Source organism: Olea europaea, chromosome 5 (assembly GCF_002742605.1).
Source record: "Olea europaea var. sylvestris chromosome 5, O_europaea_v1, whole genome shotgun sequence".
Lineage (NCBI taxonomy): Eukaryota > Viridiplantae > Streptophyta > Magnoliopsida > Lamiales > Oleaceae > Olea > Olea europaea.
Genome location: NC_036241.1, coordinates 14,346,405 through 14,362,926, shown reverse-complemented (window position 1 = coordinate 14,362,926; position 16,522 = coordinate 14,346,405). Strand labels below are relative to the sequence as shown.

General features: G+C 39.0%; 4 protein-coding genes and 1 pseudogene across 4 annotated transcripts in view; 3 read left to right on the top strand and 2 right to left on the bottom strand.

Annotated features, from left to right (window-relative positions):
* LOC111394763 (diacylglycerol kinase 5-like) overlaps positions 1-732 on the top strand; it is a 19,635-nt gene extending 18,903 nt beyond the window's left edge. Inside the window, exon 14 of the mRNA XM_023020744.1 lies at positions 118-732. Within this exon, the coding sequence (XP_022876512.1) occupies positions 118-430 (313 nt within the window). The 3' untranslated portion in view covers positions 431-732. The remainder of the gene's footprint in view (positions 1-117) is intronic.
* An 89-nt stretch (positions 733-821) lies between these two features.
* On the top strand, positions 822-1,319 carry LOC111394767. The gene has a single exon (XM_023020748.1). The coding sequence runs from the start codon at positions 974-976 to the stop codon at positions 1,244-1,246; it is 273 nt and encodes a 90-aa protein (XP_022876516.1). The 5' UTR covers positions 822-973; the 3' UTR covers positions 1,247-1,319.
* Positions 1,320-1,364: 45 nt separating this feature from the next.
* On the bottom strand, positions 1,365-3,604 carry LOC111394764. The gene is made up of 2 exons (XM_023020745.1): positions 3,027-3,604; positions 1,365-1,923 (listed from the first exon to the last, which is right to left on the bottom strand). The coding sequence occupies exons 1-2, from the start codon at positions 3,477-3,479 to the stop codon at positions 1,570-1,572; spliced, it is 807 nt and encodes a 268-aa protein (XP_022876513.1). The 5' UTR covers positions 3,480-3,604; the 3' UTR covers positions 1,365-1,569.
* A 2,769-nt stretch (positions 3,605-6,373) lies between these two features.
* LOC111394971 lies at positions 6,374-7,200 on the bottom strand. Its single transcript, XM_023021007.1, has one exon. The coding sequence runs from the start codon at positions 6,995-6,997 to the stop codon at positions 6,431-6,433; it is 567 nt and encodes a 188-aa protein (XP_022876775.1). The 5' UTR covers positions 6,998-7,200; the 3' UTR covers positions 6,374-6,430.
* A 2,782-nt stretch (positions 7,201-9,982) lies between these two features.
* LOC111394762 lies at positions 9,983-16,467 on the top strand (annotated as a pseudogene).
* The last annotated feature ends 55 nt before the right edge of the window (positions 16,468-16,522 follow it).

The following is a 16,522-nucleotide window of genomic DNA, read 5'->3' as shown; positions in this document are numbered from 1 at the left end:
ACGTTACAATTATTTGTTTATTGAAGAATTTTATATAGTTCCGCATTTTTTTTAATTAAAGAAAAACGAGTTTTCGTAACGTTTCCGTGTTTATGCTTAATGAAAAAATTGGGGCGTTACAATTCGTTTCGAGTTTCACAAGGGTGCTGCTGACCATACATTCATGAGGATTGATGGTGAACCATGGAAACAACCTCTCCCGTTGGATGATGAAACTGTTGCAGTCGAAATTTCCCACTTCGGCCAAGTGAGCGTGCTTGCAACCCCGCATTGCCAATCCAGAAGTATCAATTCACCAGACACACATGAAGATTCACAATACGACAGTAATGATGAAGAATTTGAAGAGAATTCAGAAGAGCGGAAGAAGTTAGGTGCAGCCTCTACTTTCCGAATACCGGATGAAATTGATATTGCACATCTTAGTTGAGAGGTCAATATACGGTCGTGAGGCTTACGGTTCGACGGCCTAAAAGAGTTTTGCTCTTCTCTCAACTTCGCGGCTACCAGCAGCCTCTCATTTTCCTTTCTTTTCTCTCTATATATTCTTTTATTGTTAAGGCACATATTTTCTGCAAATTGGAATTACTGCATTGACTGGTGCTACTTGCAAGTTTGTCTTCTGTAGCACCTATCATCTATTTTACTCTTTTGTTTTCATATTCTGTTCAAGATAATTTTCAATATAATATGTACAAGTGGTATATAAATACAAAAGTGAGTTTGGACATATCTGCAGCTTTCTCTCTCTAATTTATCTAAATCCATTGGCACAATCCATGATGCACATAAAACTACCACCTAAAACCGGGGGCATTTTCTTTTCTGCTGGTAAAACCTCCCTCAGTTTCTTTTATATACATGTATATGAACTCATATTCTACCCCATTATTTTTCATCACCATTCAAATCCATTTACCACAAACATCGAATCATTTTAACTGTACGAAAGTAGAAGAAGAAGAAGCTGAAAATGAGTTCCACAAGCAGGGCTTGGTTAGTGGGAGCAAGCATTGGAGCTGTTGAGGTTCTGAAAGATCAGGGATTCTGTAGATGGAATTATGCAATGAGAATACTGCAACAACACGCCAAGAACAGCCTCAGATCATATGCTCAGGCTAAGAAACTTTCTGGAGTACCCTCCTCAACAATTCTATGTAAAAAGATGAAGGACGATCACAAGTTGAAGAAATCTGAGGAATCATTGAGAACAGTTATGTATTTGAGCTGTTGGGGACCTAATTGAATTGAATCCCCAAACCCATATTTCTTTGTATATATAGAGAACTAAATATTTGCTCAATTTTATGATGTTTTTACTTGTTCCCAAATAATTTATTATCCAGTTTATAAAGAGTAAAATCTGAGGAATCAACATCATATGCAAGTTCAAAAATCCCAAATTTCGAAACAGACTTTTCATAGTACTAACATCACTCATCTCATAATCTTCAATCAAATACAAAACCAAACAACAATCAAAAATAGAAATGTAAACTCATCTAACCTTCAACATATCCTATACACGACAGTTAGGAAGCTTCGTCAAAATTCTATTCAATTAAATCTTCATACATTATCCGGCAACTGAAAATTCTGCGAACCCAATATTTGATGAGATCTCGTTTCTACAAAAACCGCGATACCACATTTGCTGCTATTGAAACCTTCCCACACAGAAAAATTAACAGAAATAGGTTTCTTGGTGGAGATATCTTTGACTGCGCAGAGTTTTTGGAGCCCCCTTACAACAAAGTCATTGGCTAAGACGCGATCTTTGTTCACTCCCTTTGGACAATTTGTAACTAAACCGCTATGGTATAGTGCAACCATGACGTTGTTACCTTGTTGATCCCCCTTAGCGCTTAGAGCTCCTTTTAGGGACACTTGCAAGGACTCGGGCGTAGGCCTTTGAAATGTCGCCTGGTAATAGGAATATTAAGTGATGTGATCGATGAATTTCGATTAAGCTATACACAAATGAAAATTGCATACAATTATTTGTATACTAAAACTATGTTTGGTGTAGCAAAAATTCGTATTTTTAGCAAATTTCGATGAAAGTTGATGAAATATGAGATTGAAATTAATTGTTGATTTTGACTTAGATTTTATCAACTTTTTCAAATGAACCAAACAAGGACTAAGCAAACACTAATAAATAATAAAATAATAAAAAACCAGATAATTTCATGATAGAATGCAACCATTACATTAGGCCCTACTTAATATAGACTAGAAGTTGATGGTAATTTTGAGTTGAAATCAATAATTAATTTTAATTACGCATTGCATGGCTTACAACTTTTCAATCATATATTTTTAGTGATGGCAGCGGAGCGGAGCAGATTTGGGGCGAGGCCGTCCCACCAAACTCCGCCCCACCCCCATTTATTTTTTTATTGTTTTTTTTACTATTTTTATTTATTTATTTTATTTTTCTCTTCACAGGGGCGGGTTCGGGGCCTCCCTTCCCCACGCTGCTCCGCCAACCTGTCGGGGGGGCGTCCAATTGAGGCGAGGTGGCGATTTTTGTCATCCCGACATATTTCATTAACTTTTATAAAAATCCACTAAAAATTTAACTTTAATCTATCCCAAACATGGTCTCTTAAATATTATGTTAGATAATTTATGTTCTTGTTTGGCTTCCATTAAAATTTTAGTACATTTTTTACTTTCTTTTTCTTAATCGCACATTCTCTAATAAAATAATATTAAACATAAATTTTAAAAAAAAATAATTTTTTAACCACACATTCTTCTAAAAATTACTATTTTAAAATACATTTTATCCAAATTTCTCATTATAATATAGCAATTAAGATTGGTGTACAGAAATTTTTTTTGGCAGAATGTGTACATACTCTCATAAAAATATGGGTCCCACATGAATAAATAATGTTAAAAAATTAACCCACTCTTCTCTCCCCACCCCCCATGTGAAGTGTTGGTAAGAGTTCTATAAACCATTAATCTGTACACCAATCATCACTCATAATATAGATGTAATAAAATTTGCTAACCTGGAACGAGGGAGCAGGAACTCGCGGTGCCGACGCGATGCAGGATAACAAAGCATCCTGATCATTACCAACACATTGGGCCCGACCCTGGACCACAATTTGGGGTGTGAACATTGTATCAAGGTTCAGGGCCTCAACGTAGGCCTTTTGCCTCACAGTCCATTGGCTCGACCCAAAAGGGTCCTTCCAGCCCATATAATCCCAATAATCAACATGGTAAGCCAACAATATCACCGGCACCCCAAGGTTGAAATCACCTCTCCCTAGCCGTGAGAAGAGCAGCTCCGCCTCTGGAGAGGTAGCACAGCCCTGTGATGAAAAGAGCTCCACCACCACCGGTCCGCCTCTCCGCTGCTCCTCCACCGTCATATCCGACGTGGTATTTTCGTACGAAATTTCTCGCTTATGATGCGAGGAGCCTTTGCCAAAACAGGTGAAGAGACGGCGCGCCATAGTCGACGTGTCGTCTCGACCGGTCAGGTGATGATCGACGTTACTGTTGATGATGGGAGAGAATATGTTGGCTTTTCTTTCTTGTTGTGAGAGGAGAGAAATGAGAGAATAACAAAATGTATGGTAAGAAATATATATATAAACTAGAAAATAGGGTAGAAAGATTGAGAGAGAAGAGAGGTGGTAGAGAGAAAAAGGTGGCGAATGGATCACATATATGTTCCTATATACAGCTAGTTTTCATGTATTTTCTTACAAAATTAAGGTCAAAGGAACTTGATCATAAGGTAGAAGCAACTTTTAAATTTTCAAAAATCTTATCAAACGACTCTCTAATACTATGATAAAAACGAAAATTTTAATAAATGTTTGTGAAATGTGTACATGTAAAGTCAACAAAAGTTGCAGGTTCTATGAAATGTATAGTTAAAAATAAATTTTAAGAAAAAAGGAATTTTAAGAAATGGAAGCCAAACAAAAATTAAGAGCATGTTTGGTACAGTTTAAAATTCAATTAAAATTAATTTTTTTATCGTTATTTCACTATTCCAATAATTATTTTTGAATTCTTATCTCACAGATAAAACCCAATTTACCTCTAACGATCAAAAAATCAATTAACAAAATTCCGACCAAGCAAGCATTCAATAAGGATTTATAAAGAGACCCGTGCGAAAACTTATAGAATTTGTTCTGACTTAATCGATTAGTCATTTGCGAAAATAAAAGGTTAGAGCAGGTAGGTACATGTGGGGAACATGTTACCAACAATTAGGAGTTGGACACATGTTTGTTCAACCGTCCAAATATTGTGTCCTATTGAAAATGCTACTAGAAAAGGAATCTTGGCCCGTGTTTGGGCTCCCATTATTATTTATTTTTTCTCAATCACATATTTCAATAAAATAATATTACAAATAAATGAAATAAATCAAAAAATGGATTTTTGTTCAAGAATGAAATCTTATTCGAACTGTCCATATCCGGTTCATCCTTTAGAACCCTATCACACCTCAGATATGATGAAATAGGATGAATTGAGGCAGTATTTTGTAAATACATAATTATCTTGAATATATTAACCATTTCTTTATTTTTTGATCGCCTGGAAAGTTCAAAAAAAAGATCTTGTTGTTTCTTCAACAATTTCTGATCTCTAGTGGACCTCTCAGTAGGATTCAAACCCATATGAAGAACAAACGGATCTTGTAGGATTCCCAAGAGATTCTTCGATTTTTTTCGGAAGCAGATGATTATCTGCTTCTCACGTTCCATGAATAGCCGGGACATTGAGGAATATCCAGAAAGGCATTTCGGGGATCGGTCTGATTCTATCTCTGTTCCTTCCATTTGAAGAAAGGAAGGATCCCAAAGAATCATTCTTTTAGTTGTTGAATCTCTCTTTGATTGATCAATGAGTGATATTCCAAATCCTCATTACTAATGGAATCCAAATAATCTCTGGATTGATCAGAAGATCCTTTCAGTTCGCTAGAATCCGTTACTTGAATGAAACTAGATCTTGTATAATCATATTGAATATTTGACGATACATTCCGTACCTTCCTAAAAAACCGATTCTTGTTTACCAACCACACATTGTCTAACCAAATCAAATTCTCTCTTGATACGTTCCTCAAAAAATCCGTTTGTGCAGATTCTTCCCCCAACTAAGAGATCTTCGCGGAATTGCCACATATGAAATTGAGCACAATTTTGCAAAGAAATAGCCCACTTATTTCTCGAGAAGAGATGGGAAACATGCTCAATATCATTTGATTGAATAGTTGACCGATAGAAATTTGTTTCAATTCAAAGAATAGGAATGATGTAGATAGAAATCATGTATTTTGCAACGAAAAGAATAGCAGCCAAGTTCTAGATGACAGTAATCACCTTGATAGAGAGATAAATCAATTAATGAAATTGAAGTTCCTTCTTTGGCCTAATTATCGATTAGAAGATTTAGCTTGTCTTAGCGTCCGCCCGCCACAACGCTGGTAATAGGAATATTAAGTGATGTGATCGATGAATTTCGATTAAGCTATACACAAATGAAAATTGCATACAATTATTTGTATACTAAAACTATGTTTGGTGTAGCAAAAATTCGTATTTTTAGCAAATTTCGATGAAAGTTGATGAAATATGAGATTGAAATTAATTGTTGATTTTGACTTAGATTTTATCAACTTTTTCAAATGAACCAAACAAGGACTAAGCAAACACTAATAAATAATAAAATAATAAAAAACCAGATAATTTCATGATAGAATGCAACCATTACATTAGGCCCTACTTAATATAGACTAGAAGTTGATGGTAATTTTGAGTTGAAATCAATAATTAATTTTAATTACGCATTGCATGGCTTACAACTTTTCAATCATATATTTTTAGTGATGGCAGCGGAGCGGAGCAGATTTGGGGCGAGGCCGTCCCACCAAACTCCGCCCCACCCCCATTTATTTTTTTATTGTTTTTTTTACTATTTTTATTTATTTATTTTATTTTTCTCTTCACAGGGGCGGGTTCGGGGCCTCCCTTCCCCACGCTGCTCCGCCAACCTGTCGGGGGGGCGTCCAATTGAGGCGAGGTGGCGATTTTTGTCATCCCGACATATTTCATTAACTTTTATAAAAATCCACTAAAAATTTAACTTTAATCTATCCCAAACATGGTCTCTTAAATATTATGTTAGATAATTTATGTTCTTGTTTGGCTTCCATTAAAATTTTAGTACATTTTTTACTTTCTTTTTCTTAATCGCACATTCTCTAATAAAATAATATTAAACATAAATTTTAAAAAAAAATAATTTTTTAAACACACATTCTTCTAAAAATTACTATTTCAAAATATATTTTACCCAAAATTCTCATTTTTTTAACAGAATGTGTACATACTCTCATAAAAATATGGGTCCCACATGAATAAATAATGTTAAAAAATTAACCCACTCTTCTCTCCCCACCCCCCATGTGAAGTGTTGGTAAGAGTTCTGTAAACCATGAATCTATACACCAATCATCACTCATAATATAGATGTAATAAAATTTGCTAACCTGGAACGAGGGAGCAGGAACTCGCGGTGCCGACGCGATGCAGGATAACAAAGCATCCTGATCATTACCAACACATTGGGCCCGACCCTGGACCACAATTTGGGGTGTGAACATTGTATCAAGGTTCAGGGCCTCAACGTAGGCCTTTTGCCTCACAGTCCATTGGCTCGACCCAAAAGGGTCCTTCCAGCCCATATAATCCCAATAATCAACATGGTAAGCCAACAATATCACCGGCACCTCAAGGTTGAAATCGCCCCTCCCTAGCCGTGAGAAGAGCAGCTCCGCCTCTGGAGAGGTAGCACAGCCCTGTGATGAAAAGAGCTCCACCACCACCGGTCCGCCTCTCCGCTGCTCCTCCACCGTCATATCCGACGTGGTATTTTCGTACGAAATTTCTCGCTTATGATGCGAGGAGCCTTTGCCAAAACAGGTGAAGAGACGGCGCGCCATAGTCGACGTGTCGTCTCGACCGGTCAGGTGATGATCGACGTTACTGTTGATGATGGGAGAGAATATGTTGGCTTTTCTTTCTTGTTGTGAGAGGAGAGAAATGAAAGAATAAAAAAGTGTATGGTAAGAAAACAATATATATAAACTAGAAAATAGGGTAGAAAGATTGAGAGAGAAGAGAGGTGGTAGAGAGAAAAAGGTGGCGAATGGATCACATATATGTTCCTATATACAGCTAGTTTTCATGTATTTTCTTACAAAATTAAGGTCAAAGGAACTTGATCATAAGGTAGAAGCAACTTTTAAATTTTCAAAAATCTTATCAAACGACTCTCTAATACTATGATAAAAACGAAAATTTTAATAAATGTTTGTGAAATGTGTACATGTAAAGTCAACAAAAGTTGCAGGTTCTATGAAATGTATAGTTAAAAATAAATTTTAAGAAAAAAGGAATTTTAAGAAATGGAAGCCAAACAAAAATTAAGAGCATGTTTGGTACAGTTTAAAATTCAATTAAAATTAATTTTTTTATCGTTATTTCACTATTCCAATAATTATTTTTGAATTCTTATCTCACAGATAAAACCCAATTTACCTCTAACGATCAAAAAATCAATTAACAAAATTCCGACCAAGCAAGCATTCAATAAGGATTTATAAAGAGACCCGTGCGAAAACTTATAGAATTTGTTCTGACTTAATCGATTAGTCATTTGCGAAAATAAAAGGTTAGAGCAGGTAGGTACATGTGGGGAACATGTTACCAACAATTAGGAGTTGGACACATGTTTGTTCAACCGTCCAAATATTGTGTCCTATTGAAAATGCTACTAGAAAAGGAATCTTGGCCCGTGTTTGGGCTCCCATTATTATTTATTTTTTCTCAATCACATATTTCAATAAAATAATATTACAAATAAATTCAAAATTTTTCTTTTTCTTTCTGTCTTTTTAATCGCACATTCTTCATAAAATTACTATTTCAAAATACATTTTTCCCTAAAACCTCATTAAAATGGAGCTCAAAAAAGGACTTGACATATATTTCGCTTGTCGTTTTTATGCGTTTATAAATACTTTTGATCGAATTACATTTTATTTTATTAAACTCGTAAGTACTTTTTCGTCACTAATTTATAAACACCTTGCAAATAATACATTTATTCTTAAACCTTAAATCTAGCCATAAACAATATTAATTAATAATAAATAGAAAAAGATGAAGCCATGACGGTGATCTGTCAACTTTCCTTAAATGCTACGGAACGAAGCTGTCCGACACACAAAATAGTGATGGAAATAATTAAATAATGTAATTTGAAATAGATTTCGTAATTGTTGGTCTCAATATTAAGTTAAAATTTGGCTCATTAACATGAAAATTTGCACTTCTTTTAATAATTAATTCAAATGCCATTTAACTATATGTCTGTAGTACGATGAGACTCTATAATACTAGGCAACACCAAAAATCAATAAGAAATTAAAATTTTGTATATGATGTCGTGGAGACTGAGTGCTAGACCTAGTATTGCCAAATGATATAATAATATACTTGTTCCATAGTGACTTACGATTAGAAGAGTTTCAATATGCAGATTGTCTGACTCAAGGTCTGAAGGTCGCGTGTACGATGGATGTTAACCGCATTTTGTCCTTTTACCATTGTACTACACTAATTTCATTTCCTTTTCGGTACAGACTATCTTTAATTTCTCTCAGCTCTATTTGTATTTACAGTGCCCTACTTGAGAGAGAGAGAGAGAGAAATTTATGCAGTTCTTTTTGACACTTTCACACAAGTGGTGAATACTAGCATGCTCGGTAAGTGGACTGAAATATGTATCACAAGCACTAAGGGCTATAGCTCAGTTGGTAGAGCACCTCGTTAACAAACTCGCCAATGTTTTTCAGGGGGGTCAATCATACAATCAAAAAAACGCATCTTATTGAGAAATCGATGTCTTACTCCATAACTGCGAGGGAACAGTAGCCTGACAGGTTCGGTCCGAATTTGGCGCCCATTTAGGTACGGGCGGATTCTTCCCCCAACTAAGGAAGAGATCTTGGCGGAATTGCCACATATGAAATTGAGCACAATTTTGCAAAGAAATAGCCCACTTATTTCTCGAGAAGAGATGGGAAACATGCTCAATATCATTTGATTGAATAGTTGACCGATAGAAATTTGTTTCAATTCAAAGAATAGGAATGATGTAGATAGAAATCATGTATTTTGCAACGAAAAGAATAGCAGCCAAGTTCTAGATGACAGTAATCACCTTGATAGAGAGATAAATCAATTAATGAAATTGAAGTTCCTTCTTTGGCCTAATTATCGATTAGAAGATTTAGCTTGTCTTAGCGTCCGCCCGCCACAACGTCTATATAAAGGATTACGTATGGGAAATATTGAAACCGTACTTTCCAGTAGTATCGCGGCTGTCTTTTTTGCTGCTTTTGTTGAGGATTTCCCTAATCCTCCCTTCCCGAAAGGAAGAGCGTGAAATTCTTTTTCCTTTCCGCAGGGACCAGGAGATTGGATCTAGCCGTAAGAAGAATGCTTGGTGTTTGCACTTTTACCCAATCTGGGAAGCGGCATCCGTTGATGAATGGTTATACAATAGGGGTCCTTATGAACTAATTGTTCTACGCTTCTTACTTGGTGTAGCTTGTTACATGGGTCATGAGTGGGAGCTTAGCTTCCGTCTGGGTATGCGACCTTGGATTGCTGTTGCATATTCAGAAATGATTTACTGAGACGGAAAAAAAGATATCAAATTTCTACCAAGATAACTGGAAGTTCCAACCAATAAGAATCCTAATGAACCTAAAAAAAGGATAAGGGAACAGTACCAGACATGATAATATTAAGGAAGAAAAAGAAAATGCACTTGGCCTTTTATCATTCGGTTTTGTACAAAAACTTTAATTTTATGGCCTGTAAAAACTAACTCATAGAAAAAGAGAGAATTGCGGATAGATGGAGGAGTTAGAGATACTTGTACTCTTTTGATGCCTTGTGATTGGTTGATGAATGATGACGTACATGTAATTATCAGCAGCCACAATTTCCATGTATGCAATCTTTACCGATCATCAATGAGTCCCACTGTCTTTAACACACAATTACACAAAGCCAGTGTCCATCACTAATACATTCTGTATTCCAACAACAGCTCAACTGCATCAATGGCTGTCGTTGCCAGTTCCACCACTGTTCTTAAGGCAACTCCATTTTTGGACCAAACCAGGAATGCTAATCCTCTTAAGGATGTTGTATCCATGGGAAGTGGCAAATACACAATGGTATGTTCTTCCTCAAACCCCATAAGAAAAAACAAAGAAATGTTTGTGCATGATGAAGTGACTTTCTTATATTTGACAGGTTAATGATTTATGGTATGGACCAGACTGTGTCAAATACTTAGGACCCTTCTCGGCTCAGATTCCGTGATAGACCCGCAATATGATTCACCTACGCAAGAAGAGGGAAAAAGGATACAAGGCAGCCTCGTCAACTTTCATTCCAGAATATTCCTGTAAGCTAGTAGCTGGAAGGGGGGGGGGGGGGAAAAGAGTAATAGTGGTAGATTAAAACGTCTATAAAAGGTCTTGGGGGGAAAGGGAAAAGTAGGCATTGTTTTAGTGAGCCTTTCTGTTAGGAGGAAATCCAAGCCCCTCGAATTGCCTGTGGATTGTATTTCCATTATTCAGTTGCAATAAAGAATTATTTTCTATTCCCTATACCTTCACTTGCTCTCTGTTACATTTCCAGATTTTAATTCCTCTCTCACAAGTGAGAATCACAGCTTCATAGGTTGGGGTCCTATCAATTTGGTATCAGAGCATCACCTTGGAAAATAACACTCACTATTGGTATTAATGCATTGAAAACACGGGTAGAATGGATGCAAGCGGGAATGGAAGCCATGAGAACAGAGGTATTAGAGTTACTGGAGAAATTCAGTTTGATGATGAAGAAGTGGGATAGGTTGGGTTGGAACGTGATGGGAAGGAGAAGGGGTGGAGACCAATTCACCTAGCACTACTACGAACCAGGACAATCCTCTCGCCTTTCAAGGTTCAGGGGAGAACACTGAATTTCGGGGACAGCGAGATGAAGGGGATCAAGGCAGAATGAGAGGCCATTGATTGGAAGTGCCAGTGTTCAATGGCGAAGATCCTGATGCGTGGATTTTTTTGGGCTAATAGGTACTTTAACATGAATCGACTAGCTAACTGGGAACGCGTAAAAGTTGCTGCCGTCTATTTTGAAAGAGAAGCACTGGCATGGTATCAGTGGGAGGAGAGTCGACAACCCATGAGAACCTGGAAAGACATGAAGCTTCTTCTATTAGATCATTTTTGTCCTTCGCATGAAGGGACAGCTTTAGAGAAGTTCTTAGCGTTGAAACAGGAGGGCACTGTGAAGGAATACGGTAGGATGTTTGAGATGTTGGCCGCGCCCTTCTCGACAATTCCTGAATTAGTGATGGAGGGAAATTTCATAAATGGTTGAGCCCATAAATACGTGCTAAAGTGTGGATGATTAGGCCCCAGGTGTTGGGCCAAATCATGGAATTGGCCCAAAGAGTGGAGGATAGGAATGAGTCCTTGAAATGAGCCCATCTGAGGGCAAGCCCAATTATGTCTAAAGGCAGTTGTATAGTCTCGTCAAGCAGCCCCTATCACCAATTCAGCCCAACGTCTCTACATCTGAAGTCGTCGATAGCAACAATAGCCAACTCCAAGTCAGCAGCAATTTTGATGCCGCGACCAGTGACTGTAGCTAAGCCGGCGTCTCCCTTTAAGAGACTTACCGATGCTGAGCTGCAGAAGAAGAGGGACAAGGCTCTTTGCTATCACTGCGATGAGAAGTTTAAGCCCGATCATAAATGTACAAATAGGGAATTGTAGGTGCTCGTGGTATAAGAAGAGAATGGGATGGAGCAAATGGAAGCACCTAAAGTGGAAGAAGGTGATAAACTGGAGGAGTTGATTGAACTATCCATTAAATCGGTGGTTGGCCTCTCTGCGCTTCAAACAAGGAAGCTTCAGGGTTCCATTTTGGGACAGAGCATGGTGGTGATGATTGATTGTGGTGTTACCTACAATTTTATTTCGAACGAGTTGGTTCGGAAACTTCGGTTGAACATCACTAGTATGCACAATTATGGAGTCATTATGGGAACAGGGCTCGCGGTCAATGGAGGTGGAGTGTGTCGAGGAGTGGTAGTGTCTCTACCACAGATTGATGTAGTGGAAGATTTCCTACTGTTAAAGTTGGGATGCACAGATGTGATCCTGGGAATGAAGAGGTTGGGAACCTTGGGGAAGATGCAAGTAAACTGGGGAGCATTGACTATGCGTTTTAAGGTAGGGGAAGAAACCATTGTGTTGCGAGGAGACCCCAATTTGGATAAATCACAAGTGTCCCTAAAGTCGATAGTGAAGTCCATTAGGAATGGGGAGCAAGGGGTATTGCTGGAATTGGGGAGTTTCGGTGTGGTCTCTGAGGAAATGGGGATTGAGCTGCCTGATACAATCAGGCAGTTGTTGAAGGAATATGGTAGGGTATTTGAAGGATCCTACGAGCTTCCTCCAAAACGAACAAGGGATCACGCCATTACATTGCAACCGGGGACAGCACCAGTCAATGTGAGACCCTATCGTTATCCTTATGCCCAGAAAAATGAAATTGAGAAGTTGGTTCGGAAGATGCTAGCTACAGGAATTATACAACCCAGTCGTAGTCCATTCTCGAGATCGATTCTACTGGTTACGAAGGACGGGAGTTGGCGCTTTTGCGTGGACTATAGTGCCTTCAATAAGGTTACAATACTTGATCGCTTCCCAATACCGGTAATTGATGAGTTGTTGGATGAATTACATGGAGCCCGAGTATTTTCTAAGCTAGATTTGAAGTCAAAACACCATGAGATCAGGGTTAAGGCAGAAGACATCCCCAAGACTACTTTCTGAACTCGCGAGGGTCATTACGAGTTCTTGGTGATGCCCTTTGGGTTAACAAATGTACCAGCTACCTTCCAGCACTTGATGAATGAGATCTTCAGACCCTTTTTAAGGAAATTTGTACTTGGTCTTCTTTGACAGCATTTTGGTACACAGTGGGACGATAGAGGAACATTGCCAGCGTTTGAATAAAGCCTGTAGGAGCATAAGTTGTTTGCCAATGCGAAGAAATGTGTATTTGGACAGCAGAAGATTGAATATTTGGGTCACGTCATATCTGAGGAAGGAGTGGCAGCCGATCAGAGTAAAATTGAAGCAATGATCCGTTGGCCCACGCCACGCAACGTCAAGGAGCTCCGAGGGTTCCTTGGTTTGATAGGCTATTACAGGAGGTTATTGGCGAGGACGCCAAGATCGCATGGCCACTAACCAAGCTCCTTAAGAAAAATGGATACTTTTGGAGTAATGAGGCAGAGAGAGCATTCCAAGAACTGAAGGCAGCCATGACAGATGTCCCCGTACTCGTGTTGCCTGACTTTCTACAAGAGTTCGTCATTGAAATTGATGCTTCAAGGCATGGACTAGGAGGTGTGCTGATGCACAACCATTACCCTATTGCCTACTACAGCCATGTTCTTCCGTCTAATGCAAGAAAAAAATCAGTCTACGAGCGGGAATTAATGGCAATTGTGTTTGCCGTTCAGAAATGGCGGCATTACTTATTGGGACGACACTTTGTTGTACGGACGAATCAAAGAAGTTTGAAGTTTTTGTTGGAAAAGAGCATCTAAAGTGGCTAACCAAATTGTTGGGGTACAGTTTCGATATCCAATATCAACCTGGGGTACAAAACAAGGCTGCATACGCTCTTTCTCAGGTTGAACCAACCCTCAGTAACTTGATGATCTCTACTCCCAGGTCGCTACATTTAGAAGAGCTCAAATGAGCTATTGTCGCAAATGATGTATGGGGTAAGTTGGTGAATGACATACAGTCGGGGCTTCTAATGAAACCTGGTTTTATACTAGCAGAAGGGTTACTAAGGTATCAAGGGTAGCTGGTGCTTCCTAAAAAATCTCCTTTTGTCACAACCATATTGCAGGAAGGCCATGATTCCAAGATAAGCGGGCACTCCGGTTTCCTTAAGACATATAAAAGGGTTACACGTGAGGCTTATTGGTTGGGGATGAAAACAGAAGTGTAGGATTATGTGGCTAACTGCGCCATATGCCAATAGAACAAGTACATGGCGCTGTCTCCTTATGGGCTGTTACAGACTTTCCCTAATTCGAACTCAATTTGGGACAATATCTCACTTGACTTCATTGAAGGGCTACCCATGTCAGGGGGGATGGATGCTATATTAGTTGTGGTGGATCATTTGAGTAAATATGGTCATTTCATCGGTTTAAAATACCCCTTCAATGCTCCCGGGGTTGCTGAGGTATTCATACGAGAGATTGTCCGTTTGCATAGCATGCCCTAGTCGATTGTGTCAGACGGACCGGATCTTCATGAGTAACTTCTGGGCGGAATTGTTCAAAGCACGAAGGACTATTCTAAAACACAACACTGCATACCACCCTCAGACGGATGACCAGACGGAGGTGCTTAACTGATGCCTGGAGACCTATCTGAGGTGTTTTGCAGCTAACAAGCCACGCACTTGGAGTCAGTATCTTCCTTAGGCAGAGTTTTGGTATAACACATCATTTCACACTGCTACCCAGCATACTCCATTCTGAATCGTTTACGGTCTTGATCCCCCGCCAATATTACACTTTGAGAAAGGTCTTACGGCTAATTCTTCCGTGGAACAGCTTTTACTAGAAAGGGATGAGATTTTACATGAACTTAAGGCTCAACTTTCCCGGGCTCAACTGAGGATGAAACAAATGGCTGATGGGCATCGACGTGATATTCAATTTGAGGTGGGTGAGCTAGTGTACATTAAGCCACGTCCTTTCCGACAAAAGTCGGTGAAAAGAAGATCATGTGAAAAGCTGTCCCCAAGATACTATGGGTCGTTTGAGTTATCTCTAAGGTGGGTACCGTTGCTTATAAGCTTAACCTACCTCCCACTACAGCCATACATCTTGTGTTCCATGTGTCCCAACTATGAAAGGCGATCGGTATCTCTCAACCTATCTCCTCCCTGTCGTCGCATCTCACTACTGAAGGAGAACTTGTTTTTGAACCAGAGGCAACGATGGAAATTAGGCCCTGTGTCATTGACAGAAATGGGGAGCCAGAAGTTTTGATCAAGTGGAAAGATCTCCCAGAATCTGAGGCAACCTGGGAGCCATTGAAGCCATACGAAAGTAGTTCCCTAGCTTTCACCTTGAGGACAAGGTGGATTTTGGAGCAGCGAGCAATAATAGACCCACAATACAATTCACCTACGCAAGAAGAGGGAAGAAGGATACAAGGCAGCCTCGTCAACTTTCATTCCAGAATATTCATGTAAGCTAGTAGCTGGGGGCGGGGGTAAAAGAGTAATAGTGGTAGATTAGAACGTCTATAAATGGTCTTGGAGAGAGGGAAAAGTAGGCATTGTTTTAGTGAGTTCTTCTGTTAGGAGGGAATCTAGGCCCCTCGAATTGCCTGTGGGTTATATTTCCGTTATTCAATTGCAATAAAGAATTATTTTCTATTCCCTATACCTTCACTTGTTGTTTGTTACATTTCCAGATTTTAATTCCTCTCTCACAAGTGAGAATCACAGCTTCATAGGTTGGGGTCCTATCACTCCGTCATAAATGACCAAAGAATTCCCGAGTGACTATGGATGGGACACTGCTGGTTTATCGTCTGAACCCGATGCCTTTGCTAGGAACGGGGCACTTGAGGTATATGATTTTTCAACTGGAGTAATGACAATATTTTGACAATTATAGTAGTTGAAAAAAATTTACTTACCAGGACATCTATGGGCGATGGGCAATGCTTGGAGCACTAGGATGCATTACCCCTGAAGTTCTTGAAAAATGGGTTAAAGTGGACTTCAAAGAGCCAGTCTGGTTCAAGGCTGGAGCTCAAATCTTCTCTGGAGGAGGATTAGACTATTTGTGCAACCCTAATCTTGTTCATGCTTGAAGCATTCTTCCGGTGCTTGGCTTCCAAGTTGTTCTAATGGGACTTGTTGAAGGATTCAGAATCAATGGTCTTCCCGGAGTTGGAGAGGGCAACGACCTTTACCCCGGTGGCCAATACTTTGATCCTCTTGGCCTTGCTGATGACCCCGTCACCTTTGCTGAGCTCGAAGTGAAGGAAATCAAGAACGGAAGATTGGCAGTGTTCTCCATGTTCAGATTCTTCGTTCAAGCTATTGTCACTGGAAGAGGACCTCTCGAGAACCTGTTGGACCACCTCGACTGCTAACAATGCATGGGTCTATGCCACCAAGTTTGTGCCAGGATCATAAATCCAGATTTATTTGCTCAATGTAATGCATAAATTGTGTAGTTATAATACAAATATTGATTTCTCAAGTCGGTTATCAAGTTAAATCAGCAAAACCGAAAGAACCTTATTATCCACAATCCA

Bases quoted from the DNA above. Each gene is read 5' to 3' on its own strand.
- LOC111394971 (XM_023021007.1), bottom strand. From the start codon at position 6,997: ATGGCGCGCCGTCTCTTCACCTGTTTTGGCAAAGGCTCCTCGCATCAT.
- LOC111394764 (XM_023020745.1), bottom strand. From the start codon at position 3,479: ATGGCGCGCCGTCTCTTCACCTGTTTTGGCAAAGGCTCCTCGCATCAT. The intron at 1,924-3,026 runs GTTAGCAAATTT...TCCTATTACCAG, and splicing joins TTCCTGCTCCCTCGTTCCAG to GCGACATTTCAAAGGCCTAC.
- LOC111394767 (XM_023020748.1), top strand. From the start codon at position 974: ATGAGTTCCACAAGCAGGGCTTGGTTAGTGGGAGCAAGCATTGGAGCT.